A 26,279-nucleotide genomic window follows, 5' to 3' on the forward strand; every position below is an offset into this window, starting at 1 on the left:
TACCAGATATTTCCTTTTAAACATTTAGCCGAGTTAAATAGAAAACAACATCGCCGTACTGGCACGCGACTGATTTTGGAACAAAAGAGGAAAACAACCAACCCATGTGTGAACGGCAAAACAAATTAAATTAATATCTTAAACAATAAACTGCCACATAAATCTCGAACACTTTAGTCTAGGATCCATTATATATGCAGAGAGCATGAAATAGACCAAGCGCCGTCTACGATCTACCTACCGAGTGATTTATTATTTTCATTCCAACTGAAACAACCGACCTCGTTGGCTTTTCTTTTCAACGAACTAAATGGAGGTAACGAGCATCTTGCTTTAATAATGAAAAACTCAGTGGAAAAATTAAAGACTGCATACAGAATAGCGAGTTGAAATTGATAACTCAAACTTTTTCATCTGCTGGAGAATCGCTTGAGGTGAAATAACGGGTATTCGTCGACCCGCGCCACGCAACGAATAAAAATGGCCACCGGGAAGTATTTCCATTTCAATTTGCCGCGCATTCGACGCCATCTTTATCTTAATTTAAATTGAAATGGAAAAGACTTGCTGATGTGTTTGATATAGTTACATGTTTATTTATAGTTATAAAGACTTATGTGCTAAGAAGCAGACATGACAGAATGTACATAGATTCTTAACTTTTATTTGTTATTTTATATGCCTCAATGCCTCTTGTTTTAATTATTGTTTATGTTTTTTAGTATATAGCAAATGATTGTACTGTAAATATTTAACACTGTAGTCTTAATAAAGTTATCAGCCATTAAAAAAGAAATTAAAAAAAATGATAGATAATGGTAAATGATTACTTTATTTGCTGGTGCGTAATACCATAAGAAAGAAAGAATTATTCAGGCATAGTAAACACACATGCAAGTTTTTAAGATGAATACCTACGTAGTTTGGCTTAAAATAAGTTTCCAGTTTTTAAAGATACTACTAAACAAAATTAAATGTAGCGTGTATTTATCAGAATTTATGAAAATACAAAACATCGTTTATTAAATTCCGGCTCAGCGGGATGAAGTGAAGATTTCACAGAATTTAAAAGATTCCATTAAAAATGTAAATAGATCTTGTAATTCTTTAAACTCTCGTACTAAAGAATCTGCAACGTATTTATGGAAATGGAACATAATTAAATACAGAATGTTAATGACAAAGGAATTTAAATTAAAAGTGGGAAACAAGTGACTATCTAAAAGTACAAAATAAGGGCGAAGAAAGATAAAAAGCTGGCATTAATTACGGCACGAGATAACGGGTCTCATGATACAACAAACAAAAAATAAAAAACAAAAAGATATAACGTTTAGATCGTGCCGAAAGCAGCGTTATTTTATTTTAAGAAAAAAATATGATCATAAATCTTTTAAAAGATATTTGTCTGTATTACGGCGCACCGACTGACAGTAATTAGATAAGCAATATTCTTAAAACGACTGTACATGAACGTAATACATTTTATCGGTATTTGACACCAGCGTTTTTACTCAAAACAGGACCTTCATAACATGAATCAATGTTATGTCTCCGATACTAGATGACTTTAGTTCAACAATGCATTGTTTAGACATTTTAAGGGGTACCACTTGTCTGTTCGTTTGTCCGTCAAAACTGTATCTCATGAACCCTCTAGCGGCTGATTTGTAATTTATGCTGTCTAGTTATCAAGACAGCTCAAATTACAAATCAGCCGCTATCACAAGACATTCAAGTTGTGATTGTTTGAGTGTGGAAGATAATTTTATATTTCGCTCAATCAATTTGATTAATAACAACAAGCTAGTGAATAACAACTACTAACATGCCAATCTTTCTCTACTTTTTAAGAAATGGCAGCTATTAAATCTGTTATCAAGCGACAGACGCGTCCGCACTTTTTAAAGCAAACTGACTGAAAATTTTAGAATCATCATTCTTGTGTTCTTATGGACTCAAATAAGATCCATGTGTTTTTTAAACGGAGAAGTGGTTTTCTTCTTCTTTTCGATCGAAACATAATATTATCAGGTTCAAAATAAAAGACATACCGTCGATGGAAAATTACTGGCAAAATGAACTGTGCAGGCCGTTTTAAAATTCAAATCTTGTTGACTAACAATGAGTCAGGGAGAACTGGTATTCCCCTCAAATTCTGTAACGCAAGTGCCTAAACCTATTTGGTCACGGCGGGGAACACCTAACGCACCCCATTCCGAGCTAAGTACACGTATACTAAACCTAAATAGGCCTAATTTTGGTCCAAACATGTGTAATTTTGCTGAAGTTCTTAGTACTGAAAAGGTAATCGAAATTACGCAACACTTAACTGCCTAGTCTATATTCTTGGTACTCAAACAATTTACGAAATACTCATAAATATTTTCTTAATTTTCTTCAAAGAAATCGAAAATTCACAAGCCTTGTTACCACATAGTTAGCCAATTCGTAAAATCGTTACAAAGTCTCAAGTACAAATTACTTACATCAGAAGACGTCGAATTTTAATGAACGCATACATTTCGGAGTATGATCACCCGTGGTAGAGTAATCAAGGGAAATTGAGCGGCGTGGAGCCTGATCCGATGACGTCACTAATTTGAATATTAGTTGGCCAGACGCGTGATCACAATGAACGCTGATCGGCTAACGGCCCAAGTTTATGTTGACATTTACGAGCTAACTTTGACGATGTTTCGGTTTCAGTTTATCGATTAGGGGGTTATGTCGGTTTGGACGTATTGTCTTTACAATTATTCGATTGTGTTATTGCCTTCTGTGTAAATGTAGTATTGCTGTTACAAGTTGCAAATTACGTATTTATGTAATGTAATGTGGTATACTTTGACAGATATACGACTGATGTTCAGTGAAGTTGGTCCTGTGCGTGTCGAACTCCAAACATCAAGGGTTTCGACCGAGAAGGCTTAAAAATACATATTTATAATAACCGTAGCAACCGATGTTTAAGCTCGATATTTATTGTATTTAATTTGCTGTTGTAGCGACAGCAAATTACAATATCTACATCTATATCACGAATCGTGTTATTCAACCTGGTGACAAACGGATCGACACACAGCAGTCCCTTAGCACTCGCCTAATAACAAACTTTTTTATAAATGTTGGAACTTTTATCATCCTAAACCTTACATACTAAATCAGAAACAAAAGAAATAATCCTTATACAAACAAAACGTAGACGCATTAACATTCGACGTAACAAACTTCTAAACGGTTTTTCCATTTATAATAATCGTTACAATCCTATATTTCATTCTAATCTTCAACTATGCGTTAGGAACGGGTACGAAGTGCCCATTAGACTCGCGAAATGGTTATTTAAGCAATAGAACAAGAGAATATCATGGTACAAATGTGTTATTCAGATAAGTTATTTACGACAACGTCCATTTTAATGGTGCCGTTTTATCTGTGTGTGCTGCATTAAGCTTTAACGTGCTTGTACCTATAAATTTTGAGATAAAATGAAGTGGATTGTGAGTACAGAGTGATCGTTCTGTTGTCGATCGGTTTTTAGCTTTCTTGTATAATTTTGTGCTGTTTTGCTTTGATAAATGTTAGAAAATACTGCAGTATTGACAAAAAGTGAAATAAAAGTAAGTCATTGTTAGAATAGAAAAAATATAATGATGTAGATTTTTTTGAAGCCATTTAAATGATGGCTCTCGAGTTTTACCACATTCTCCCTCTCTAGGAAATACTATCGACATAAATGTAAAGGAACCCTACTGTTACAATATTGATATCAAACCAAAAATATACTAAGCTTAACTTTAACCAAAACACTGTAAAATATTCAGGGATATTTATTAACAAAACGAACGAAAGGATAATAGCAGAAAAGACCTTTTATATTTTCTAGATTTTCTTGGACATTCACGTTTAAAGTGTAGCGAGTAAAATTGCTCGGATCCAGTTCTTCCCTTTGAAACTCTAGAGGGAAGAGAGAAACGAATTTGCCTTTGTAGCATCCTTGCATGGTTACTTTGTACATAATGTTAAGTATAACATTGTTTAAGTTTATTGAAGACCGCTGAAGCAAGTCGTGTGACTGGAGGTCTCGATAGTAGTACACAAATAAAATTAAAACCCTTTTTGAGTTTATTGAAAACCGCTATCGCGACTCGTGTGAATCGATCTCTTAATACATACTTTAACAAGAAGCGTGGTCGTTTTTCAAACGTAAAAAAATCTATATATAGAAACTGTAATTTAATTTTCGAATTTATTTGTTTCTTTTCCGTAGCAAATTAAATCTCGAGACTTACAAGAAAAACAATAATAGACATTTTCATGTTTATTTTTAGAACACGACACCGATGTTTATTTCTTAAAAAGTCTTCTTTCAAAAAGGTATTGCTTTAAAGTGAAGCCGTATTACTAAGAAAACAATATAATTGGCTATTAAGAAACAAAAACATCGTGATTCGAATTTCCAACAACGTAAATCAACAGTTCATATTGGTACAAATACTTTGCTTCGCAACTATCCATCGTTGTTTTCACATCTTTATGGTGTTGTCAACAATGTCCTTAGTAAATAGAATTCCCCCGAAGTTTACGCATAAAAAAACGCAATAACTGTCAGGAGAGCGATACGCGCCCGCGCCAACCTCCATAGATCTTTTAGGCGATAAGTTGAGCAATATTTATGCCTAACAGCCTTTGTGTGTTTATCGCTTTTTCAATAAACAGAATGAAAGAAGAATTTCCTACCTCGCTCCATACATTTTTAGGGTTCTTTAGGTATCCAAAGTGTGAAAACCGAAACCTATTGCTACGGCTCCGCTCTTTGTCCCTCGATCCGATAGGCTATTTATTTGTTTAAGAGGTGTATTTACGAGGCTTTGTCTCATTTACCTTTGTACGTAAATGGATAATTTAATTTTTTAATTGAATGGTAATAAAAATAAAACAACTGTCTCTTTTAATTTTTTATGTCAATCTCTTTGTTACGGCTAATCTCTAAAATGACCGGACTGATTTTTGACGTGACTTTCATTGGCATTAGTCACTAAGGCTACTTTTAGTTTAGAAATATGTATAAAGTCATAATACAATATCTAACTATCTATTGTCCAGTACCTACCGCAAACGGAAAAACGGAACTTACTTAATGGGAAACATTTAATCTGTAAAAAAAGGATTTAACCTACTTATTCGGACCCACAGTAACGCGAGCCCGACTCGTACTTGACTGGTTTTTATTATACGTCTACGCGAGTTTGATTAGAAAAGTTAGATGTTCTAATATCTAGTTGGTTAGTTGCGAAATTATAACGTTGGCTGTTCGGGCAGGCCGGGGTTGCGAACTAATGGAAGTGTTGCTTACTTTACCAACTCTTGTTAAGTGGTTTTTGTGTTTATTCGTCTGATACATGCGTAATTCGCTAAAGAGGACCCTAAGGACGTGGGAACAGGAAAACTGCTAATTAAGCAGCGGATTAGACGCTTGAAGGTTATGTAATTAAACAAGGAATTACACGTAAGCATAGGTACATAAGGTTACATTTTTTTAAATATAGTTAAAAAAAATTGACTACAATGCTATTCTACACTTCATTTGTTATTCGTCGTATAATTGTCCTGTGGATGAATATAAAAGTCATTCAACAAAAGCTATGATTTCTTGAATAATATGTTTGTATCAAAATTATAATGAAAAGATCGTTTCCATACAAAATTTTCATCATGTATTAAAATTTGTATATAAAACACATTTTATATAAATTTTTATTTTCCGGAAAACGGCCAGTTCTTTGCAAAAACTGTTAAGTACCAAACATAAAACACGTGTGTATTAAATACAATATCTATATCACGCAAGTAACGGCTTAATCTATTTAGTATGCTAATTAAGTCCACATAACGTACACGCTGATGTCGTTAGACATCCGCAGTATGCCCATTTCCGACAACCATATCATTACGGCCAGACCAATACAAAACAGCTGACTGTAGCAACGCCTCTGTACCATTGACACACATATCCATTGAAGCTTGAATGTTTGCCTGTTTAATGGCTGCCATAGCAACGTGTGGACTACGCCAGCCAGATTCAAAGGCTCGCATTGGCCACAGTAGGTTGTTAGCGGCAAACTGCAATTCGTCATTATGCATATTGAGAACTCAATGGTATCGGTACATGAGGACGTATGGATGAGCTTTGATACGGATTTGAAGATTAATAAAACATTAACTGGTGGATTATTCTGATATATATACCTTATTAATCCCGTTGTAAGGGAAAATAGAACTGGTATATCCATGAACGTAATGACTGAAGCCATTAAGTCTGAAACTGGTCGATCACAAAAAAAAACTCGAGTGAGTAAGCCGTTAGGGTGCGTTCCCATCAGGTACGTATTTAAGAACTATATAACGACTTCCTTTACCAACTCTTACAAAAACGAACAACTCTTATTAAACGAAATACTCTTACAAGAAAGAACATTTTTTTAAAGTGATAGTCACTTTAAAAAAATGTTCTTTTATAATGCTCTATTGACAAAACCAGCCTTAAATCGCATCCAGGTTTCGTCTCTCATACTCATTCAAAATACTGCATTGTTTTCATTTTTCAAGTTAAAAACTAGTTGTAGCTAATGTATACACATTCCCAATGTAATATTTAAAATAAACCGTAGTGAATATCACCCTAAGGCCCAGACGCTATAATGGTAGTTTTATTGGTCTAGGAGCAAGCACAACTGTCGGATCGATTCCATTGTACGGAAAAGTGATATTACGTTTTCCTGTTAGAAAACTAGTAATAACTGTCTGAGGTTAGAATTGTGAACAACTGTATCGCTGCGTTATCTTCCAAGAAACTACTTCTTACCGTATTATTATACGCTTTATTAGAACTTTTTATCCCTAGTATATATTTTTTCATCTACAAGAATTTGTCGTGAAAGAATTTCAGTCAATGCAGATGAAATAAATCACTTGTAATAAGTATAATGTCACAAGTAATTTTGCTTGCTTTTAGACTTCGAAATCTAAAGCTACTCCTAAAATACATTAAAGCTAAAAACAAGCTAAGCCACTTAAAATCAATTCGCAGCAGCTAAAAGCCAATGCAGTATATAAAGGGTTGCCTACGTGCGGCTTGCAAGCTGAACAGTGAACAAGCGCGGCGCCATTCTCGCTGCGATCCCAAACCGGTGGCAACGCTGCCTCCCTGATTAAACTCATAAATTGGCACGCCAGATGGCGCGCGCCGCGCTGTAAATCTGCAACCAATACGACATTTGTCTCTATTCCCCTCGGTACGATTACATCTCGTTATCTGGGCCGTAATCAATTCCGTTATAAAACCCATTCGTCAGTGTTATTGAAATAATTCCCAACGAGACCATGTAGCTAGGTTGAACGAAATTACAGGTGTTTCGATTTTTTTTTCAGCTTCCATTGCTTTCGGACTAGGAATTGCAATGAAATTTCGTGATAACGAAGCAATGGATTTGGAAATACCAATGCTAACGTTCCAGATTCCGTTACTAGAAGCCAGGTCTCGTCACGCATACCGCCTCAAATACCTTGTAATAAATCCAAATTTATAACTGAATTTATTTTAGGATTTTTCTTTTAGAATCATTTTTCGTGTTTACGTGGACAGAATAATCCGGCAATATTTTTTGTTGTGTAGTCTTTGAAGGTATAAACAACTTTTTACAAAAAACCGTTAATAATTTTGTTTCTCCAATCGGATTACAATCAATGAAAAATGTGACATAATAAATATGAATCCTCAAATACGGCTTTAAAAAAAGGACTTTGCAGTTGACACTGAATTATTATGAAAGCCTTGGATTAAGTTTCCGCCATATTCGTTTTGTTTGAAATTGGTGGTCCCGTTGTTACGTGTGAATATTACGGTTTTTTTTTTAAATTCCCATTTTAATGAAGTGATTGATCCAATACCATTGTAATTATCACTGCATTTGATTCCGTGTCTACATTTCTAGGTACCTAAAGTATTAAATTATAATGTTTGTTTTTCAAATATTATTTACTGGCCATTATCCATTAAGATTGACATAACTATAACTTTTGTTAAGCTATGCTAAGGCGTCTCGCAATTTCTTTCACCTATTTCGGAGCATTGCCTCCTATTTGCAGGTCCAGTTACTAGTAAAGACTATACATTATAAAATTTCCCCTGAAACCAACAAACAGCGAACACAATAAATTTAAAATAAATAAGTGGAATTTAATTTAGCCGACGAAACAAGATGAAGGGAGAGATAGAGAAAATAACGAGTATTTTACGGAACGAACTTCTCCTCGAAGTTTATTTGTTTTCCCTATGTATACGATTTATAACTGAGATGTATGTGCGCTACGGTTTCCAACTGAGCAAGTTAAACGACTGCTGTTTGAAGTTCAACTCGTGCATTTGTTTATCATGCGATATTAGTTCCGAGTAGAGGGCAAATAAAGATTAATTAATTTTGAGAATGATAAAGCAATTCTAGGTACTTTTAAGCCCTTATAAGTACTTTTATCGCCAACGAACAGTTCTACAGCTTCACGACTTTTTAATCCCTTCTATACCTAATATATTATAAATGTGGATGTAAGTTTTTTTGTTACGCTTTCACGCGAAAAATACTCAACCGATCATGATGAAACTTTGCACACATGTTCTTGGAAAGATTTGAGGTAACCCATTATTGTTTCACTCGATTTAAAAGAACAGGACTATGATTTATTGAGGTTTTTATGATTATTATTTGAACACTATAATGTAATGGGACCTACGACAAGGCAGTGATGGAAGCGCAACAGCGCTACATACCATAATATATAATGGCGTGTCTCCTAAACATCTGCAATATACTTACTTTAAATTTTAAATTGACAGAATACCAAATTCGTGTCTTCGTAATTCATTGGTACATTGATTGATCTAATCTTAATACTTAATAATCTTATAACACGGATAGCTGAAGCTGAAGGGTATAATAATATATGTATTGTAGGTAAGAGAGTTTTCGCTAATGTCAAAAATGTCTTAACTTTTTTTCGTCATTCAAGCAAATAATGGCTTTAATAGTTGCTTATGTGCTTACTTAAGAAGTACAAAACTAGTTGTTTTTGAAGTCAGCACTCCCGTGTTTTTGTAAAAGTAATTAAAGCTCTTTTTCGCTTAGCGTGTTTGTTGTGCAGGTTGGAACGAAGCTCCGTGTTAAATATTGTATTCTGTTCTAATTTGACTTAGAATGTCTTTAATGATAATACCTACCTTTTATTAAATATGGACCTCGGATTCTAAAACACTATCTAACCTACTAATAGCATAAACGTGAATATTTTTTTTTGGTGGATCTATTTTTGTCTACCAGCAACCACTCAATGGACTTGAAGAAATTTGGTACACAGGTAGTTTATAACCTGGATTAGCACATAAGATCGTTTTTATCCTGGTCTTATGTTCTCGATGATTTGTAGCGTGCGTGATGTTCTCCTGGTACTCAAAACGGAAAGCTTGGGCTGTAAGTAAAAGAAGCGACCACTTTGTCTTAAAGTTATATTATTAGTTGTAGAAGCGTGATAGCGTCATACACGGCGTAGAGCGGCATCTTTTTTACACCCGCAGTCATTATTACTTTAAGTCGATCGATAAGCCTCTGGAAACAGGGGGCCTGAAAACTGGCTATTTAAAAAATAACTATTTTAAAAAACAAAACAACATATATGAATACACACACAGTCATAAACCCATAGTAGACAATACATTCTAAAACATAACATCGTTAGATACAAAACAAATTCAATAGATTATCAAAATTTTCATCCGGCTGAAACCGGCCTCAGTGCTATAGCTGAAATAACAGAGACCGGTTAGTCATTATAGAGCATAATGTGTTTAATACCCTAAAACGTTGATAACGCGTCATGCGCTGCCCACATTCACGCCATAAAATTAATGTAATACTATTTGCCACCGACGCATTATAATTTATTGTCTGCACAATGTACTTACGTTATTCAGTAACACATTTGATGTAGGCTTTGTGATAAATTAATTTGATTTTTGTAAAATTTACTTTAAGCTGAGGGATTATAATCTCTTTTAGAAAAGTTCTTGAAGTTGAGGAAGAGAAGTTAAGTGTTATGTGCTGTTTCGCTTTTTGAACATTGTTGGTTTACCTCTTGATCGAATTTATATAAGTTGTAGTCATTTGTTGCTCTGTAGTCGTCAGTTGCAATAACGACAACTTAAACCTATTATTTATTTATTCAAATCTAGATTATAGGTCCTCATTTTGATAGAACTTTTGGTCTAGTGGTTAATGATACTGACTGATGCACTGGAGGCCGTGGGTTATTCCCATACGGGTCAAATGTTTGCGTATGGAGCACGATCATTACCTTAAACATAAAAAACTTTGTCTGGATGCAATTCGATTTAAACCCAATTAGGTTTGTTTAATTTTGTCTAGTTCTCGTTATGCAAGCTTTTTTTGGGGAATAATTTTATATAAAAAAACACAAGCTAAAACATTATATTGATAAAAAAATGAAATACTTATCAAAATGTTCACTATTACAATGCGGCTCTCTCAATTTCATTTAGTTCAAATAGTTCAGAAAAAGCTAAATATCCTCTGTTAAAGTCATTCGTGTAAATAAACGTAGTGATTGTTCATTCTCCGAAGCTTAAATTCTAAACCTTTTTACTCAAAGTCGCGGTCGACCGCAAGTTAGTCCATAAATCTTGCGGGACCGAAACAATGTAAAAACCTCGCCTTGTCAACTTCACTACACACTGACTCATGAATGTACAAAAACATCTATTAAGCAGCTATTCCGAACTTTGTACATTGACTTTCAGGAAAAAACAACATGTTTGTAAATATCTTGTTTTTTAAGACTTGTTCATGCTAGTTGTTTGTAGCTGATGTTATTGCTGTGAGTTTTCCTGAAAACTATTTCCATGAAGATGGTGGAAAGGCAAGGAAAGTTATAAGAAGATTCATGCAGCATACCTATGGTTAAATGATGAAAAGAACATTATAGAGTAGCAATTAGCTAATAAAGCAGTGAACGCTTAATTAGCTAATGGCAAAAATCATAATTCTCTGGTCTGACCACAAAAAAATATTTACCGACAGTCAGACTGAAGTTAACGATCCGTATACTTCAAACGATTTACAAGAACGAACACTTAACGTAATTAATTAAAGCAAATTATTACTCCTGAAAAAGTCCACAATTTTCTCCTTTCGAATTACATTTTTTATTAAAGTCACATATAAAGGAACGTAGTGGGAGTGAGTTCTTGAGGACTGGAAATGATAACAAAGGGAGGGCATTTCAATGAAATTTGCATTAGAATGCGTGGAGAGTGCTGCAACGAAGCCTTTGTGATGAGGCTGTGAACGTGCCCTCTGAGACTTTCAAACGAAAAAACTTTCTTCCTCTCCTTTATATAATACTGAGATAGAATCTCCTTTAAAATTAATAGTTTCATTACTTCTAGATCGAATAGGAAAAATGACATTATGAAAAAAAAAACAAATTTTAATTTGGCCAGTATGAGTTATATACAAACCTTTTTTAAGTCCCCACCCGAGCGATCACTATAACACTTTTACAATCGTTTCAGACTGCGCTCCGATGTATGGATATGATATTTCATTTCGATTAGTCGCGTGACTTAGAGCTGTCGTTTCTATTAGTACATTGGAGCGATTTTGAACGATTGCAGAAATGCCACTTGGCAAGGGTACTAGTATTATTATCAAAAAGAGCTGAGCTAAGCTTTGAGACCCTTGTGTTACGAATGCAAAATAACCTGAACTTCAGTTGTTACCAGCTCGAAACACTTCTAAAATTCTCAACAAATTCGCAGCGTAAACAATTCCATGACTGCAGCAGAAATAGAAACATCGTGAACTAAAAGTGGAAACTAATGAACGCGAAATATAATACTGAGAGCATTTGAGTGAACATTGTTTAGTTTGTTCTCTATTACTTTACTTGTTTACTGTTTAGTCTGCCTTCAATATAATGTAACTCAAAACAATTTTAGTATGTTTTCAGTCTGGCTGTGTTTAATTCTTTTTATTTCAATATACTACATTTTTTGTTTTGCATGCCCCAGGCCGGTAATTTTCAGAGATTAAGTATTTCTATTACAACGAAAAAAAAACTTAAATAACAATTAAATTGATTTAAAGGCTTTTTTTTTGTCGTTCTGGTAACATTTTTTGTATTTCTGTTTCTTAAAGATAGTTTAATGGTTAACTTCAACAAATACTATGAACCAATCGGAAGCAAGTAAGTAACTCGTTTCGTAAGATTCCGTTTGCGAGGTTTTCGTTGTTGCTGAGTCATCGGGAGTAAATCATTCACTGTTCACTGTTACTAGCACGTGGGAACGTGGGAGTATTGGAAGTCACTGCGGAGTGACTTGCAGATACTTTTTTACAAACACATAATCATTGTACCTTTAAAGACGATATTTTATTTTTTAGAAACTTTCGCTGCACTTTACCATATTAAACGATAGACCTCTCAATAGAATATATTTCTCATTTTTCCAACTGTCTGTTTTTACATGGTTTTCATCAATAAAAAAGCAGTCATTCCGTTTTTTGTAGTTCAAGTTTGAAAAAAATTGGTGTGAGATAGCTTAAGCCTAGCCGTGAATTGATCATGGTTAAAGAGTAGCGACACGCTACGACTTTTTATATACTTACCAAGAGTATCTACGTCAAAATAATGCCCTGAAATAGCAGTCAATACAAAAAGCAGGGCCGTGGGATTAAACCTCAGGCCATGAAACATAATAGACATACTGAAAAACATGAAGTCAAAGTCGCTTTCACACTTTAGTATTGATAGATCAATCCTCTTCCATAATATACAAATACGTATAAAAATCAGCCAAATAAAACTTTCCCCTCTTTATACCTACAAAAAGTATTTGTTTTTCAATTAGACTTTTCTGAACACATATCATGGTGTCAATTAACACAAACAAGACGTTTAAGCCTCAATTAGTTGAATACTTTATAAGTTTTGCTTTTATTTGTAGACGATAATACAGTATGTGAATGTGTGAGTATGTGATTCTATAATTTGTAGAGTTAGTAAGTACACAGAAGGGCCTAATACCACTATTTAAGTTAGACTTTTTCAGTCGTGGAGGTGTTAAGTGCTATCTATGAACCCCAACGGTACTATTTTAGGGTATTTATATAATAACATCTATAGCAGTGATAGCCTTGAATTTCTATGTTTGGATTTGTAATGGAAAACTACCGATCTAACTTTTTCACAGTTTTTTTTTCATTCTATTACGCTACTGACGAAATGTAAAGGAAAACATCCTGAGAAAGCCTGGACTTGATTATTTTTAGTGTCTTTTGTTTTTTAGTTATGGTAAGCATAATAAAAGGATACAATGTAATTTCATCCCGAAATTGTTGCGTGAATTATTCACGTAAATTGATTTCGATAGTAACAAGTGATAGTTTACTCTAACGAACAAATACAGACAATCATTTTGAATTGATTTGTGAATAATTTAAGTGCACAAAATATAGTTGGTAAATATATTAGTAGCAGGACAAAATAGTAACTATTACTAAATTATAACGACATAAACTGCTGTAACAGCTGCAATAAGAAAAAAAGATAACTCGTTCGTTCGACTGCTAATATTCTCTTCTAAATAATTGTGAATCACTATCTCGTGTCTTAGTTACTGTCACCTGTGATTATGAATGTAAAAAAGAATGTAAGAAAGAAAAAGAATGCAAGTGACACTCGTCTCCGCAGTCAAATCGTTTTTAAACCGTTTTATGGGGCACATGTATTTCGTCCCATGTTTTTATGCATTTTGTTTTTTTGTCTGTCATTTACTTGTACATATTCTTCCTACGCTATGAATGTTACGGTTCGACAAAAAACTGGTGTGAAACTAGTCGAATAACCTGAAAGTTAAGACATTTTTTCATAAATGTTCTATGAACTCTCTTTTTCATAAATTCTGTCTAGCCAGCTCTAAATAAAAGGTTGTTTAGATACATGCGTTTTCTCGGACGAGACTAATATCATTGTAATATGAAAATGTTTGTGCATATTGCATGAAAACAGAATGCTCGTGATTTAACTCTTCAATGTTTGCGTTCGAATTCAAATCAGGACAGAATTTAAGCAAAGCAATAATAAACATATTTTGAAAATATAGTGATCAAACTAGATGTAAATGTAAATCAGCTGATGAAGATAAAGGCTGTGAAAAAGATTTTTATCAGTGACTTGTGTAGCGTATTGGTTACATGCAGTGCAACGATTACGCGTAGAGTATTGATGATTATTTGCTAACGAAAAAGTAAATAGGTATTTCTATACAATAAACTGCGCATTTTTTTTTACCAAAAATTGACTTATTAATATACATAGTAATAAGTTAGTTTAGTGCCCAGCAGTGGGAGGATTAAGGCTGTGGATGATGGATGATGATGAAGTTTAGTACTTGCAACACAAGCTTTTTTAAGTTTGTAGCTAAATGGCGTTGTGTGAAAATATTGGAATTTTATTTTTATTTCTATCATTAAAAACCAAAATAGGTTAGTCCAAAATTACCTCAGCCTTAGTAATCAAGTAATCGACAAGTAAAAATACAATTGATAGCGTTTTACGCAGCCGCGTATCTCCACTGCAAAACAATATGACGACCATCTTGTAAGGCAACCTTATTGCAGTTTTGAAGAAGATCCCTATCAATACCATTTATACCATATAGTACGCTGTCTTTCATTACTTTAAAAGAATACTTTCAAAGGTGGCTGTAAGATTCAAGCATGATTTAATTGTATAGGCGAGACGTTTCTGTCCTTCGTCTTGCTTTAAAAGCAAGCAAGAACGGCAGTTCTGCGTTAAGAGCATTTCGTAGTACAAGCAAAACTCTTAGATAATAATAGATTACCCATCTCCAACAAACACTATTCCATTTCCTACTCCGCTTAAAACTTACGTCGCTACGTCAGCTTCGAGTGTTTGTTTTACAAACTCGCTAATGAAGCCGCGCTTCATCCGCGCGAATGTTTCACTTGCCTACCCTTAGGTATGTGGGACAAAACTGGATTTTATGTTTATAATTAAAGCTCTGTATGACATAAACTTTACTTGTTATATGATTCGAAAAGTGTGTTTGTATTTTAATTAGGTGCTAAAACTAGGAATTTATATATGAAATTTCCTCAAAAATTTATGGCAAGGAAATAACAATGGTTTTATTAAAAAACCCTTTCATGCTATTCTAAATTAAAACTAGGGTGTTTCGTAATACACAGCATGAGCTTGAGCATTGGGCACTGGCCAGTGTTGTTTGGCGAAGTGTATCATGTTAGAAATCGAGCATTCGTGTAGTGATTTCGTATCAACACGAGTGTTTGTGGTCTCTTCCACATACAGACAAACCTAATGGTTGGTTTGAGAGTTTTGCTGAGCTTTGACCAACGTTATGTTGATCAGTGTTCAACTGAACTCTGTCTGGCTATATCATCTGGGAATATATCAACTGTCTTGCAACCTGTCTTGTTTATGTCTACGGCTCGGTGATCGGCGGGCAGTGCGACGTACGGGCGAACAGTCACCGGAGTACCAGTAATAATTTTCCATTTTCCCCTTTGCGTAGGGAACTTTAAAAAGTAATTCGTAACAAAAAATCTTAAGACATGAAATAGTGTTAGTACCTACATCCCAATGAAATTCAACCATGCAATAAAAATTTTGGTACATTAAAACGCGATACGTTTGTGTACTCAACACGTGGGTTTTATAAACACAAGACTATTTCTATTTTCGTCGAGATTTTGTCACAAAAGAGATCTATTTTAGTAATATTGACCACAGGGTTGAAACACCCACATTTTGTTTGTTTACAGTGACTATTTCTTGATTGGATACCTTGGAAAATGATCTCGGGAGTTATTATTATAATACGTGATTATTATTATACAAAAAAGGTATAGATTCCGACATATTTAGCAAAAGCCTAGTCAGTATAAGTATCGGCGTAAAGGGCTAAAAAACTGACTTGTTTTATAATAGAGAATAATAAAGAAAAAATGTACTGCTTTTGTAGACGATGTTTACTTATAATAAAAGTCATGGTAAAATATTTTTGAATTTATACTCCAAATTAATTATACCTAATTATTCATTTACAAGCAACCACACTAAGCTTGGCTCATATTTTGGGGGCCTGAGTGGTGGAAGGTAAATTAAGAGGATACATTAAAAAAATATAGATATCCACCAAGTACAAAGCCTGCATTGGTTATCATTATCTTAAAACGTCCTATATTTATCGTTAAGAAACAGAACGATTATTAAGCTGCTGCTCCACTCTGCCACTCCCATTTTAATAACAGCAAACTTCTTTATCAGAAAGCCAAAGTAGTCGAGCAAACAAAAACTTAAGTAAGTCCTGATTCATATTTAAACCGTTCGATATTAAATTTTCTATCGATTTGAGCTGATTAAAGATAAAATTCTGGAGTAAAATACTGTGTAAGTTCCTTGATACCTCAGTTCTCGCCTGCAACTTTGTCCGCCTCACAAAAGCGACTTCACTGCTTTCTTTTATTGCAGCTACTTGATTTCCTTTTGGTCTCGGCTTTTGTTCATGTTTACTGAAGTTTCTTAGTCCAATGTAAGAGAACAATTCTGATACGTCTTATGTATAATCGTTACCAACTTTTTTTGTTTTATTTTAGTCAAGTTTCGATAATTGCATACAAAAGTGATTACGAAAAGAAATAAAGAATTAAATCCAAAGTTTACCGATAGAATTAGGAGCTCTGATTTTGCTTCGCAGAGTTTGATAGAAAAACACTAAATCTAAAACTAAAATTTCAATACTCCTAACTATGAAGCAAACTAAAATTGATCCTCTAAAAAAAGCCTCATTAACACAAATCTAATCGATTAACAAAAACTTCATACAACTATCATAAAGCTACAAAAGTTTTTCAACATCATCATTCATTCATTTGTTTTTCTTTTAACAGAAGATAGATGATCGCAAAACCACAGCAAACAACTTTAAACAAATGAATATCATCTTCATTATAACAATTCAGAACCAATCTGAAATCGTAGCAGTGCCTGAAAGTTGCGGTATGTATACCTACTTCAGCCGAAGAGCCCTTAACTATATCCACTATCGTGAGGTAGGCAAGTGCAACATCTACAAATTCTACTGTCAGCGAAATTCATCCTTATTAACACTAAAGTACTAAAGAAATACCAACCTTACACTGTTTTATTAAGGTTCATTTTTGTATTGATGTGGGGTGGTTTTTAAGAACTGCTTTTTAATAAAGGTTGAAAGTCAAGTTGCATGTAAAGTGCGGGCGTCGGGCGGCGTCGCTTCGTTATCCGACTGTGGCGGCAGGACGATGCTAATTGTACACTCGTCATTACAAAGAGTCTGTATTAAGTTTGTGCTCGGTTAAAATCATTGTTTGTTCAAATATATTGTCTGAATTAAAAATTTTGTTTTAGATTATTTAGTAAAACAGCAAAATAAAATACTGCTAAAAATATTGTTTTCGGTTTTTGCTAAGAGTTTTGAAAATTCTTTTCTTTCAAATCCGCCGCTTCAAAATACGAGGTTTTACCTGAAAGAAATATTTTTGATGTTTAATGATATACTAGCTACATAAATTGAATTTGAACTGTTATGCTTAACTTTTGTCCCAAAATGATTTTTTAATTTTTGTTATAAAATTAGATTACGTACAAATATAAACATTATACATGCGTAATTAAATGTTAGTTAGAACGAGCCAATATAACCTACACTCCAAATTTGGGTCAATCGCTATGAATTGGTGGAGTACCTAATTTTATAACAGCGATCAATTCTCATTAAGCTAATGTAATACTATTAAAATGCACTAACCAGAAATTACTGAGCAATGCTATTTTCAAACTAAGTATTTAAGACTTATAATCGCAATACAATACTTTGAAAGAAATTTTGTTAAGAAAAAAAGATTTTACAAAAATAACCAATTTAATATTTTTGGCAACGAACTAGACATCAACATTTGTTTCAAATACATAAGTCTCCACTACTCAGAAACAACTAAATTAATCTCAGACAAATTAACTTAATATATTTCATCGTGCTTTTAGCTCAAAGTAATAATTCTTTAAACTTCACAGAGCAACGTAATGCAGGAATGCAATAGCCCCAATGCAAACATCTGGCCGTCCACTAGACAATAAGTCCGTAAGCGAAGGAAACGCACACATTTAAAAAACGAGGAGATACCCAGCAGCGCTCCAGGCCGGAAAGCTTCGTAGAAAAGTGCAGTAATACCAAAGAGTTTAAAGGAAATGTAATTTCTGAAGGAGATTGAAAGAAGACTTCAAAAGATTAAACTTTCAACATTCAGACCTAACCTCCTTTCCATAAATGGATCGTGGCTGCATGTAAATTTAGTTTAAAATAACAAAATAGATTTCAAATTTAGAACTGATAGAGCGATAAACTAGCAATTATTAATGAAGGTGTCAAATCTACATTGCTATTAAATGTAACTGAATTTATTTTCCTATTTCAAATTGGAAAACAACGAAATTGGACTATATTTCAAATCGAATGGACACGATACAATGTTGTGAACAGAAAATAATACACTAAACAACTAAACATGAGTGTTGACTGTACCCACTGCATCGGTAACCCTATTGTACCCGTTCTTTCTATAATCAACGTGAAAGCCAAGTAACGTTACACTACTGATCGTATTTTTCCATGTTAAAAGCGACTCGCCGTCTGCACCGGCCGCCCAAGTCAATATTGACTGCAGAAGAAGCATCTCGCGACTAATCTTATAGAAACTGTTTGCCTTCACGATTGAAGGTTCGACGCTCTTGTGGAAACTTTCGCATTTCAAATAGAATTTGCATATAGGCTACGGGGCAATATTTCCGCGGCGGTCCCCATTTGAATATTGCTGACAAAACGTAGGAATCGAATATCTCAGTCTTTGGTACTGTATTCTTAGTGTCGAAATCTGTTATAAAGTGTGGCGATGAGAAAAGTTAGCTGTGTGGACTTCAGGAATTTGTTTTTCCAATGTCATTTCCAGCGTGTGGAAAGCATTGCGATAGGTATACTTGTATGCGTTTCCAATACAAATCGTTTCTATCCCTGAATATTAAATTCTAGTTTATTTGCTCTACATTTTTTTGGATAAAAACAAATGACTTATAATAGTTCAGCAGCGATCATGAGTTCCCAATCAAGCTGAGTGACTACTCGTACCAAATATTTCGTTAACCAATATAAAATCATTAAACTGCTAATTAGTAGTTGGGTCAACATAAAATGGATTGAGTTGATTTAATTGGCTCTCATTTAATAATTAGGTATGTTATTTGTGTCAATTATTTTGTTTACGCGTAATAACGTTGTTTTGTGTTTCATTAAATTAGGTACAACAAAAAGTAGCTGTCATCGTTTAAATTCATAAACAAAATTTATTTGTTTAATTTTGGTGAGCATTGATTTATTATTTACAGTAATTGATTATTACTGTAAATGGAAAATCAATGCTCAAACTCAGTACTTATTTGCATGAGTAACAAAATGTTTATCACGTTAAATTTATGTTATGTATTTATTTACCCCCGTCGCAAAAAGAGGGTATTATGAGTTTAACTGCCATGTATGTCTGTCTGTGACACCGTAGCTCCTTTAACGGGCGAACCGGTAATGTAATTGGTTATAGTATTATGTGTCAACAATAAGTTTGTTTATTGGTCATAATTATGTGACAGCGTGGGATTCGTCAGTACATCCAGTACAATCATCTATTAGCTATCGCTTCACGCAGAATTGGAAATCTGGCCTGAATTATATTACACTTCATTTTTATCTTCCAAGACAGAAATTGTGAATATCTTTGGAATAATACAAACAAATATGCAAATATCAAAAGTAATTCATATTCAGGAATCGTATTCCATTAGGATTCGTATGTCGAGCGTCAGGTACTCAAACATTCGTTATGTGCAACACATGTTGTATCCAATAACGTGAGGGTCCAAAGATCACCATTAAATATTTTGTTATATACCTCATACTTGTACCAGATAAAGCCATGTCTTATTGAAACTGTATCACAGCGTATGACTATAACCGCATAGATTGCAAAATACAATAATTATTGATTCTACCTTCAAAATTTAAACGTTTCCTGCTACAGGGACTAATGTTTCATACCTTTTAATAAAAATGTATTGTTACTCCGCCTTCCACCTAACCTGGTTTGCAGGGATCAGTCCCAGTTTGCCCAGATTGAAATCATAAATTATATTAATTTTATACAGAGTAATGAAATCAAATCCACAAGTGTATCAGGTGTACATGTGTTTTTTATTTGTATTTTAAGAAATGCTTCAAAACTGAAGTGAATTCTTCAATATTAATTAGTTCTATATCATCTACCGTGCTTCCAGTTTGGATCATCAAATCCTCACCAAAAACATACAACGTCGTTACGTACCTATAGATATATGAACACGACACTAAATTACTAACTATAACGTATTCAGCTCCCCGATTCTGTTACACTCACGACTCGCATGATGAATTCATCCGCATGATATTAATGTTATCAACATCTGTCCGCATCAACGGTTCACACTATTAAAAGCGATATTTCACCGAAACACCACAATTTGCATACATTATGCTGTTGCTTTAACATTAATGTTTGTGCTTCATATTTTTGATAGTACTCAGTATTTTATAATTAACTTTAATATGCAGTGTGTGGCGATGATATTGTTTAATTTTCTTTTGATGATGTGAGATTAATGGATGGATTTAAAGCTGTGATTGCAGCCATCATTTAAGATTATGGCCGGTAGTGTTGTATCAATGATGAATACGATGAGATTTCATTAATACCTAGGCAAAAGATAACATTCCCTGTTTTGAAGTCAAAGACAACATTTTATGATAAGATAATCTTCTGTCATCCATATTGGTTCCTCAAATTCTAACAGAAATTTTGAAAGAAGCATTAATTCTTTCGATTAAGGAGTTTCATTTTTTCGCTGCATTTAAGGACGTCATTTTTCCCTGTGTACTCACTTGACTCAGCAATGACAAATTTCTCCCAATCATTCATTCTAATCTATTTAAAAACGTATAATTCTTATCAAAGCTCAAGCGAAGATTTAACCAAGCCTTAAAAATTAAACATTAATACTTCGACTTTATGCTGTTAGCAATAAAGCTGATTCTCGTTATCACTTCCTGACATGACGTTTGCATAACCAGTCGTAACTAACAACATAATAGTGTAATCAACAATCTGCTTGCTTGGTGATTGTCCATAATCCTCTCAGGACAGGCTACCACTACTGCCTCCCTCGCCTGAAGTAGAATTATTGCAATTGTGGAAGGGAGATACCATTCTATGGATTGTAGAGTGCTGTCTCGCTTTCACTACTGTAATAATATTAATTTGAGAGAAGGTGGTAGGTATCTGGGACGGTTTGTGGCCTCAGGTCGTGGCAGTCTGCGGGGACGCCATGCCTACATAATCTATGGACGTTTACTGATTGTCGATAATGATGATAAATACCATGCATTAATCCTATATGGGATTGGCGTGAGTAAGGATTATGATGTCCTATTGACCATATGACATTTTTGGGATCGATTACACCAAATACGTGTTTTGCTTTTGGACATAACATCTCCTGATTGAGGATGGTCTCCTTCTTCAGATGCATCGGTTGATACTTACTCGATTAACCTCTTGTTTTCTTGTCAATTCAAAATATTAATTATCTGCTTTCTTTGGCAATTTTTGTTTTTGATGTAAGCAAGCAGTTCTTGGGGAAAACAATATATTAATAGTTTGATGTCTGGCTTCAATCATGTTTCTTTAAATATCGACATCCACGTTTTACAATTCATTTGTTTCGCTGATTGTTTACTCGGAACGTTTCCTTCATTGTCAGAGAATATGGGCTTATAATTTCTCCAACAGATACTTGAGAATGATTTCTCACCCTGAGGAAAATTACGGGAGGGAAAGACATTAATATAATTGAGTACCAAACTATTTTCATTATTAAATCCTAAATTGTGATCATTATCATAGCATTTAGAGAATAACTCAACATTTCTTTAATCCCATAAATATTGTTCATCACTATTTACACACCAAGATAATAAACAAGTTGACCGCACTCCATTATTATAGCTTTGAATTTCCTTTCGTATATGTATAATTTCGCGGTTATTTGCTTTGTCCAGTTTCCAGAAAATTATACAACAGCAAATTCTATTCGCAACCCTTGTTTAAAGTTGATGGATAATCTGAGTTTCCATCCTATGTAAATGATAATAATGGGAATGTTATCATTACATAACTATAAGGACCCTTATTAATATTTCAGTATGTGTAACTTATTTGATTTGTTCGGGTAAAATTTCCACAATCCCCGACTCATTTGGTTTGCGGTCGTTGCGTACGTCGACCGTCCAGTAATTCTGATACGGAATTATTTAATTTAATTTCTCCATAGGAATACCAAACGCCAACTGGATTTCCAAACAAATAATTTATTTACCTTCCGTAATATATTTATTCTCAGCGTTAGGTAATTGTTTGAAATATAGGAATAAATGTCTATTTATTATTTGAATGTTATTTAACTTGTTGCGATTAGTAAATTAGATTCCGTAATACGATTGCATTTACATTTATGAGGACTTTTGACGCCTAACCGTAGTTGAATGTTTAACTTCCTTTGAAAGGCAACTTTCTGCGAACTATACCTACTTAATTATAAATTCGTTGTTCATTAGAATGAAGAGATGGCTTTAAGACAGCGGCCAGAGGCTTTGAAATTAATGAACGTGTTCCCAACAAAGAGATCAGGGGAAAATGTTCATTACTTATTTCTCTCTAAGGCCCGGTTTCACCAACATAGTATAAGTCTTAGTACAAGAATAAATCGTTAATTACTCTCGAGTATATCCATTTTACGTTTCGCCAACATTTAAACTAATGATAAAACCTCTATACTAGAATAAGGTCATATACCGCCAATTTCGGTCATATAAGCTGCTAATCTTTGGTTAGAAGTGTCACTGTCAAGTCAGTTCATCGCATTTAAAAAATGGCGCGCCGTTTGTATGCATTAATAAATGAAACCGATAGCGAAGATGATGATTATTTTTGTCCTCGTCCACGGTGGTTTAAGGAAAGGGCTAATTATTTTGAAGAGTACGACGAACACGATTTTGTGATAAGATTTCGCTTATCCAAGGAGGCAACATTAAGTTTACTGGCAAAAATCGAGCACCGCTTGGAGTATACATCAGATAGGTGAGTTTTCTTAATAATAGCATGTTATTTATGTAATTTATGCAAATTTTATTTAAAAAAGGTGCCTTCTTCTATGTAAAAAGTGGAAATTAATTCTAGCACTTGTTCGTTTTGTTTCAGAAATAAGCCAATATCGCCTGTCAATCAATTATTAGCTACATTAAGATTTTACGCAACAAATAATACCCAAATGAGCATTGGTGACTTTGTCGGTATCAGTACACCAACGTCACACAGAGTTATTCACCAAGTCAGTGCAGCAATAGCATCGTTGCACAAAGAGTATATCCGATTTCCAACAACACGCGAGGAAATACGAAAAGAACAGGATTCATTCTTTCAAATCGCTAGATTTCCGCGAGTCATTGGTGCAATGGATTGTACTCATGTCCGTATATCCTCACCAGGTGGAGATCATGCAGAACTATATTGCAACAGAAAGGGCTACTTTTCCATCAACGTGCAAACTATTTGCAATGCAAACTTGGAGATCACTGATATAGTAGCCCGGTGGCCAGGTTCATCTCACGACAGCACTATATTCAATAATAGTTGCATAAAAAGTAAGTTTGAAACTGGCCAGTATGGCAATGCTTTGCTGTTAGTAGATGGTGGGTATGCTTCCACTTCGTACATGATGACGCCTTTAGAGAACCCTAGGACTCCAGTGGAACAACTCTATAACGAGTCACAAATACGGACTCGTAATCCTGTTGAAAGGTCATACGGGATCTGGAAGAAACGGTTTCCTGCATTGGCCTTAGGGCTTCGCACTAAGCTGGACAAGTCTTTGACTATTATTGTAGCCACTGCCGTGTTGCATAATATGTTGATGCAACGAGGTGAAGTCAATCCCATTGATGATCCCGCACTACAACTTCCAGCTCCATGGGATGAACTTTTACACCATGGTCAGATAACTCAGCAACCACAACATCCACAACAATACATCAGGCCCAATTCAGTGCGAGATGCTATCATTAATAATTATTTTCAAAGTATATTGTAACCAATAAAACAAATTTTATAAGCAATAAATATTTATTTGCGTTTTTTTTGTCTCAACTCTAAAAGTAGCAACCTAGTTTTAATTTTTTCTTGTTTTAAAATTTCTTGTTGTATATCCATTTGGATTTCAAACAATTTTTTAGCTTCTTCTCTCTCATTAGCTGCATGCTCGATTTGGACATTAATAGCCTTCCCCTTCAACTCCTGCAAGTTTTCAAGAGAGGCTCTCGTAAGTTGCGGCCGCCTTTTCGACATCCATTCAAGTCGTTTTCCTGAATAAGGCCTTTTTTTGCCTGAAGGTTTCAATTGTTCTGAAACAGGCGTTTTTAGACAGTTTGGAGTGTAATCGCCCCAATCCTAAAAAAGATACATAATATGTAAAGCAACCGTAAACATGGAAATACAGTACACATATGAAGAAACAGGTAATTTACTAAAATTAAGGAACATTTTTGTTTAATATTTTTGAATCTATGATGTAAAAAGTGTGCAACTTTACCACATTATTCATGGTTTCATTAGTATCAACGTGGTGTGTTGACTTAGTCTGAACCTCAGGGCCAGGAATTGTATGTAATAATTCGTCTGAAAAAATATATAATAGAAGATCATCGTGCAAAGACACAATACATTGAGTTTAAACTTTCGTGAGACATTATCATACTATTCAAAGCTTAAGGCTGTTACTTTTATTTATTAGGTATGAATTGATATCTGACAAACCCTTTTTATGTGCCTCTGCTGAAAATGATTCCGTGATATTTTCTGTAACGTTTACATTATCTTTATCATACGGATTATGTAGACCTACAGCACTTGGCGTTATAAGACCCAGGATCCTCTCTTGAAGAGGATCATCAATCTTCGGCCTTGATGGTCCACCACCTAAGAAAAAACAAGTTTTTGTAGATTTATAGATACAATTGCCATAAAAATTTTGTAACATACACTTACCGGTTTTAATTAAATGCATCCTCTTAAAAGATGCTTCTTTTTTGGTAGCTTTTTTTAAACTTTCCCACTGGGATTTCAAATTTTCGGCAGTACGGTGGGAAAGCGTTGTCTGCGAATTATATTTATTGGATATTGTCGTCCATTCCGCAAGTTTTTGCTTCATTGAAACCCCGTCGGTTCTTTTATTTTCTATGACATGAAAATGCTCAGTAACTAGATCTACCAGCTGCGTCTTTTCTGATGCCATCCAATTAGCAGATCGCTTTCTCTTATAATTTGCCATTTCCAGGTCTTATTTATTTATTTTTATTTTGATGATAATTATAAACAAGGAAACTAATCAAATATGATCAAAGCATAAGTCAAAACATTATCCAAACAATTTTAGAAAATAGGGAGCGCCATTGCTCAGGCACGGAACAACCGGACTATTTTACTTGGTAGCGTTCTAGTTTCATTCCATCCATTCGTTCAAGGTTACAGAGTAACTAAACAAGATTAAGATATCCGCAGACTAACTTGGTGAAATGAAATTGAAGTTAACCAAGGGGTAAATGGTTAGAATAAATTTATATTGGGGTAGCTACTCTCGTGTTAATTCGATGTTGGTGAAACCGGGCCTAAGTGAAATACTTAATCCGTTGGATGAGAACGCGTCGCTCGCTTTCTAATTTGTTTTTCACCGTTTAGAAGTATCGTATGGTTGCTTTGAATTTAATTTTACACATTCGTGTGCGCTAACAAAAGATTAATTTACGACCTGATTGACGTAACGCTAAGCTTGAATTCCTTTGATAAGGGTCACGTGTTTGATCTCCGAACATTGAAAAGATTTACCAATGTTTGTGTACGAAAGTTGTAATTTGGTATAGTTGTGTTAGAAAATAATTA

The 26,279-nt window shown here is 34.2% G+C and overlaps 2 protein-coding genes across 3 annotated transcripts; one reads left to right on the plus strand and one right to left on the minus strand.

Moving 5' to 3' along the window:
- The first annotated feature begins 23,005 nt into the window (after positions 1–23,005).
- LOC113496798 (putative nuclease HARBI1) lies at positions 23,006–24,465 on the plus strand. The gene is made up of 2 exons (XM_026876122.1): positions 23,006–23,426; positions 23,547–24,465. The coding sequence occupies exons 1-2, from the start codon at positions 23,218–23,220 to the stop codon at positions 24,433–24,435; spliced, it is 1,098 nt and encodes a 365-aa protein (XP_026731923.1). The 5' UTR covers positions 23,006–23,217; the 3' UTR covers positions 24,436–24,465.
- LOC113496799 lies at positions 24,454–26,014 on the minus strand. 2 transcript variants are annotated; one of them, XM_026876124.1, is made up of 4 exons: positions 25,389–26,014; positions 25,158–25,319; positions 24,934–25,019; positions 24,454–24,791 (listed from the first exon to the last, which is right to left on the minus strand). In XM_026876124.1, exons 1-4 carry the CDS (start codon positions 25,669–25,671, stop codon positions 24,468–24,470), a joined length of 855 nt encoding a protein of 284 aa, XP_026731925.1. In that variant the 5' UTR covers positions 25,672–26,014; the 3' UTR covers positions 24,454–24,467. The 2 variants fall into 2 exon arrangements, with proteins under 2 accessions (XP_026731925.1, XP_026731924.1); XM_026876123.1 differs by having other exon boundaries at positions 25,158–26,014.
- Between the last annotated feature and the right edge of the window lie 265 nt (positions 26,015–26,279).

Source organism: Trichoplusia ni, chromosome 8, assembly GCF_003590095.1.
Source record: "Trichoplusia ni isolate ovarian cell line Hi5 chromosome 8, tn1, whole genome shotgun sequence".
Classification (NCBI taxonomy): Eukaryota; Metazoa; Arthropoda; class Insecta; order Lepidoptera; family Noctuidae; genus Trichoplusia; species Trichoplusia ni.